Below are 6,000 nucleotides of genomic sequence, written 5' to 3'. Positions count from 1 at the left end.
CTGCTGACCTTCCCTGAAGCAAGTTGAAACAGTTTTTTGTTGCTGTAAGGACTTCTGAAAAAAAAATGCATGTCAATATTATTTTTTTAATCTGATACATATATTGTGATTTAAACCAGATTGGATTCTCTTGTAATAGGTGTGCTTTCCCTAGGATGTGGTGAGTCTGTAAGTGGCCCAAGCACTCAAGGGAAGTGCGTTGCCTCTCCCCTGCCATCCTCAGCCCATGAATTGGAACACAGCCCAGCAGTGACCAGCCTTCCTGGAATTGTGTCTCTTACAGGTGGAGGCAGTCATGGCAGAGCTGAGTCTGAGCCACGTGGCAGATCAACTGATTGGCAACTACAACTTTGGGGGAATTTCCCACGGTGAGAGGCGCCGGGTCTCCATCGCAGCCCAGCTCCTCCAGGATCCCAGTAAGTGGGACCCAGAACTGCTACTGGCTGCTGCCTGGCATCTTCCATGTGTCTGCAGACGTTTTCAGCCCTTTCTTCACAGTCTCCATTTGGAAAGGGGTTGGTTGGTTGGGAACTGAAGTCACTGAGGTTTCTCAAACTGGGGACCCAGTTTCTTTGGAAATCTAAGTAGTTCCTGATGCGATTCCATCATCCAAGTACAAAAGAGGTGTTGGACTTGGAAGCACTGCGTTTGTGTTAATGTTCAGTTAGGGTCTTCCATGAATGCCCTGTCCCTCCTTACTTCTTACTAGAGCAGCACCGCCGTGTCTACTCTGGAAAGCCAGTGAATTTTGCTGTGACTAGAAGTATTTATGAAACGGCAGGAATTAAAATAGGGCTTTAAATGATACATGAGAAAGTATATATATTGGAAGGAGGGGCTATCAAGATGGGGTAGCCAGTCACCTGCCTCTCCTGCCTGGCTTCATTCTCCCCACTGTCTGGGGAAACCTTGCCACTTACATACACTTGGAAGAGGACATGATACATTTGGATACTTTCTTCACATTGGGGTAGACCAAGACTCTTCAGAACAAATAAGAGGGATGTTCTTAAGAGCCCCTGTACTTTTTGGGTAGAAATAAGCTACAGTTAAACCCTCTAAAGAATCCAAATGCCTGTCACATCTCGGACTTTGTTTCACAGGTCAGAGTTTTCTGCAGTGCAAAGATGCAGTTGGTGTTGGAAAGTGCTAGACATGAAGTGAGATTATGTCTTTTTAAAAAATTTATTCAAGTATAGTTGATTTACAATGTGTTAATTTCTGCTATACAGCAAAGTGATTCAGTTATACATACACACACACACACACACATACACACACACATATATATATATATATATATATATATATATATATATATACACATTCTTTTTCATATTCTTTTCCATTATGGTTTACCACAGGATACTGAATATAGTTCCCTGTGCTATGCAGTAGGACCTTGTTGTTTATCCATCCTATGTATAATAGTTTGCATCTGCTAATCCCAAATTCCCAGTCCACCCTCCGCTACTCCCCCTCCTCCTTGACAACCACGAGTCTGTTCTCTGTGAGTGTGTTTCGTAGATAAGTTCATTTGTGTCATATTTTAGATTCCACATATAAGTGATATCATATTTGTCTTTCTCTGTTGAACTTCTCTTACTATGATAATCTCTAGGTCTATCCATGTTGTGAGATTTTGCCTTTTTAACCAACCTCCTCTCAGCCTTTTAGAAACACCTGGGTGCCAACCTGCCAGCCCTTGTTCCCTGTTAGGGTCCCCTGGATGGAGCCCAAACAGTCTGTAGTGCCACATGAGAGGCCTGATGTGGTTGCTGCCTTGTCCCTTCAAGGATTCAGGCTGGGATGTGCTCTGGAGCTGGGAGTTGGGCCCTTCCAGGTCAGGTGCTTTCTCCTGGGCTCAGGCTAAAGTACTGCTCACTACACACTGTTTGGATGGGATAAGACAGCTCAACAAGGAACTGTTCAAATTTCTGAGGCTAGAGCACAAAGCGCAGGCTCAGCAGTGACTCAGATGTCTGGCCTTTCTTTGCCGCAGAGGTCATGCTTTTTGATGAGCCAACCACAGGCCTGGACTGCGTGACTGCAAATCAGATCGTTGTCCTCATAGCAGAGCTGGCTCGCAGGGGCCGCATCGTGATCCTCACCATCCACCAGCCCCGCTCCGAGCTCTTCCAGGTGAGGGGGACGTCTGTTGTTCCAGCTCAGCTCATCCAGGGTGGGTATATGTGTGCCAGGCTGGGGATCTCGGAGTAGAGATTAGTACTTAAACCAGAGCAATCCTGATGGGAAGGGCCAAGGGTGGAAACTCAGTTCTTTTAGCACCTATCATGTACCAAATGCCTTCTATACACTAGCTCTTTTAATCCACACAGCAACCCTATGAGGTGGGTACCAGTATTTTCACTTTACAGAGGGGAAGAGTGAGACTTAGAAATGATCCAAAATTGAGCCAATATCACAGTTAATAAAAAGCTGGAATTGGCAATCATATTCCAGTTGGCTTTCAAGTCTGTGTTTTTCCACTAAATCATATAGATTTCCTTCCCCAAAGTCTCACCTTAATCTCCTAGGATCCTTTTAGGGAGCTATTATTTGCCTTTTATAGATGAGGATCTGAGATTTAAAAGAATTTTTTCGGTCCAAGGTCACTCATTCCAGGGCACGGCGGGGGCTCAAACCTGGCTCCTCTGACCAGTTCCATGAGCTGTCCTCTATCCTAGACATGATGCTGGGTGCAGGCTGGGAGGCAGCAGGACCCACAGTGGCGACCCAGGCTGGAAGGAAGCGGGATGCATTTCGAGCGGTTCTGATGGCCGCAGTAAGCGTACTGGTGTATGGCTGAGACAGTCAAAGCACTGACTACTCGAGACTTATTTTCCATAAGGATGTGGTGACCTGATTACACACTAACACTGTCTGTCGTTCAATCAGCTCTTTGATAAAATTGCCATTCTGAGCTGCGGAGAGCTGGTTTTCTGTGGGACACCTGTGGAAATGCTTGATTTCTTCAGTGGCTGCAGTTACCCTTGTCCCGAACATTCAAACCCTTTTGATTTTTATGGTAAGTTTTTCTTTCACAGTCCCCATCATATATGTTTTTTAAACTTATCATCTCAGATTTCTGCCTAGATGACACCAGCACAAGTGGGTTTTATTTCTCCTTTTGTTTTGGTGTTTTTACTCTTCAAAAAATTAATTTGGCCGAGCCAATTAACTTGCCATAGATGACCTATCAGAATGAGGTGGGGGATCTCTTTTTTTTTTTTAAACATTTTACCACTACTCTTCACTTAAAAAAAAATAAATTTATTAATTTTATTTATTTATTTTTGGCTGCATTGGGTCTTAGTTGCTGTGCGTGGGCTTTCCCTAGCTGCAGTGAGCAGGGGCTACGCTTGGTTGTGATGTGTGGGCTTCTCATTGCGGTGGCTTCTCTTGTGGAGCACGGGCTCTAGGCACATGGGCTTCAGTAGCTGTGGCACGTGGGCTCAGTAGTTGTGGCGCATGGGCTTAGTTGCTCTGTGGCATGTGGGATCTTCCTGGACTAGGCCTTGAACCCGTGTCCCCTGCACTGACAGGTGGATTCATAACCACTGCGCCACCAGGAAAGTCCCAGGGATCTCTCTTGAAATGGTGCCCTTCTACTTTGTCAGAGAAAAATTAGCTGAACTTCTGAATTCTCCCGGACAGGCCTATCAGGATCCTCATGGCCCTGCTGTGGTAGCTTTAAAATATTCTGATTTTATAGGTGGGCATTAACAACAGGTATTATTTTGGTGAGATGAGGTATTATGGTTAGCACTCCTAAATCAATGATGGAACATATATTATTAGTCACTGTGTATATATGTGCATTTAAAAACACATGGGTCATTTTTTTGTGGGAAAAAAATTTCAGTGGACCTGACATCAGTGGATACCCGAAACAAAGAACGGGAAATAGAAACCTACAAGAGAGTCCAGATGATTGAATCTGCCTACAAAGAATCAGCAATGTATCGCAAAACCTTGGAGGATATTGAAAGAACAAAACACCTGAAAACATTACCAGTGATTCCTTTCAAAACCAAAGATTCTCCTGGAGCCCTTTCTAAACTGTGTGTTCTCTTGAGGTAAGAGCCTCACCCCATTTTAGATAGGTAGACATCCACCCATAAAAAAAAAGCTATTAAAATGGGGTTGTTTGGCTTTCAGGAGAGTGACGAGAAACTTAATGAGAAATAAGCTGGCGGTGACTATGCGTCTCACTCAGAATCTGATCATGGGTTTGTTCATCGTTTTCTTCCTTCTACGGGTCCAGAATGACGTGCTAAAGGGTGCCATACAGGACCGTGTGGGTCTCCTGTACCAGTTTGTGGGTGCCATCCCGTACACAGGCATGCTCAACGCTGTGAACTTGTGTGAGTGCCCTGCCCAGGAGGTGGGCCCCCGAGGTCGGGGGAGCTTCTCTCTCCCTGAATATCTCCTTTCTCCAGACGACACCTTGCAAGACTCCACCATTATAGGGGTATTTCTCTGCGCTCAGCCTGGGCCCCTCCAGGTTCTCTCTCTGGGACAAGGTAACTCGTGAATTAGTAACACCTTAGTGGGAATTAGCTCACCAAGTGGATCTCCCTGAGGGTCTCTGAGGATCCAGGGAAGCATGAAGTTATGAGGAGATGATGCAGCAGAGTTTGGGCAGGGTTTTTAGAAGATCAGCCCTGGTATCTTCTCTTATCCATTAGGAGGCACAGCCCATGGGGGCCCGGATGCCTGGCCAACTTTGCACTGTTAACGTTCTTTTTGGAGCCTATTTTAGGACAGCCAACACCTGGTTTTCAGACTCAATGGGAGTCCAGAAGCAATACCTAGTTGCCTGATGTTCTGTGCCAACACCCTGCATGAAAAGAGGACAGAGTGCCTCACGTCACTCATTTGTGTCCCTTTTGCATGTGTGTTCTTGAATTGGTGACACCCCTCCCCCCCACTTTAGAGAGATGGAAATAAATTGTGACAGCTTTTGTAATCCTATTGTAATTCAGGTAGAGTGTGGATTTCTGGGGTGGGGGTATTTATAGTTCTATGGATGTCAGGTTCCTTTTCTCCATGACTAGGGGGCCCCAGCTGGTCCTCACCATCCAGTGCTGATAGATCTCAAAATCAACCTGGGCTAGCACCCCACTTCCTCCAGCTGTGTGGTGACCGGCTGTTCTGCAACCTGCCTCCCATGCCCAGTTCCTGTGTTGCGAGCCGTCAGCGATCAGGAGAGCGAGGATGGCCTGTACCAGAAGTGGCAGATGCTGCTAGCCTACGTGCTGCATGTGCTTCCCTTCAGTGTCATTGCCACCATGATATTCTGCAGCGTGTGCTACTGGTAAGGAAGAGGGTGTCCAGAGGCCTTCAGTTTTCCTGGGCCATGCTTCGCAGATGGTGGGGTCCCAGATGGCCAGTGGGACCTGTGGAGGGAGAGCCCCAGGGTAAACAGCTCCCTGCTCTGGAGGGTCTGTCTTTGCCCACCAATGTCCAGTACAGTGTCCTGTCCTTCAGGACAAAGAGAGGAACCCCACTGTGGGCCACATGGGACCTGGGAGCAGACCAGCAAGACTGCACGCATCAGGAAATAACCTGTCCCGCATTCACTGCGGGGCCTGGCCTGAGGGGAGGGCTCTGGAGTAGCTGGGACCAGGTGCAGAGGCAGTGAGGCTGTCCACCCAGCTCAGTGTGGCTCCCAGGCTGCTGTGAGCTGGAGCAGCAACGCTGCCTGAGGTTTCATTTGACCGACCTGGGGCATCGCGGTTGGGCTGGGGTGACGGGGAGTGGAGGAATCAAGAGTGACTATGGGAAGAGGGCTTTGGAGAACCATGAAGCACCCCTGATGCTGGGTTTTGATTGATGGTTTGTAGACAGTGCTTTTTATTTCATAGAACTTTTTACAGATGCAAATCTGAAAATGTGTAGAGTTATTTGTTGATTTGTTGTCATAGGGAGATGTATCTTCCCTAATCCCCCTGGCTTTCCCTTAAGAAAAGATGGGGGGAATCATCCGACGTTCTG

The 6,000-nt window shown here is 46.9% G+C and overlaps 1 protein-coding gene across 1 annotated transcript in view; it reads left to right on the top strand.

Moving 5' to 3' along the window:
• The window catches only part of ABCG5 (ATP binding cassette subfamily G member 5), a 34,189-nt gene that overhangs the window by 13,066 nt on the left and 15,123 nt on the right, over positions 1-6,000 (top strand). The window contains exons 5-10 of the mRNA XM_007459951.1: positions 284-416; positions 2,003-2,142; positions 2,899-3,028; positions 3,866-4,079; positions 4,162-4,367; positions 5,182-5,320. Coding sequence (XP_007460013.1) covers positions 284-416; positions 2,003-2,142; positions 2,899-3,028; positions 3,866-4,079; positions 4,162-4,367; positions 5,182-5,320 — 962 coding nt within the window. The remainder of the gene's footprint in view (positions 1-283; positions 417-2,002; positions 2,143-2,898; positions 3,029-3,865; positions 4,080-4,161; positions 4,368-5,181; positions 5,321-6,000) is intronic.

The sequence above is a fragment of the Lipotes vexillifer genome, unplaced genomic scaffold (genome assembly GCF_000442215.2).
Source record: "Lipotes vexillifer unplaced genomic scaffold, Lipotes_vexillifer_v1.1 scaffold666, whole genome shotgun sequence".
NCBI classification, from domain to species: domain Eukaryota; kingdom Metazoa; phylum Chordata; class Mammalia; order Artiodactyla; family Lipotidae; genus Lipotes; species Lipotes vexillifer.
Note: the sequence above shows the minus strand (reverse complement) of the source record. Positions and strands in the feature narration are given on the sequence as shown.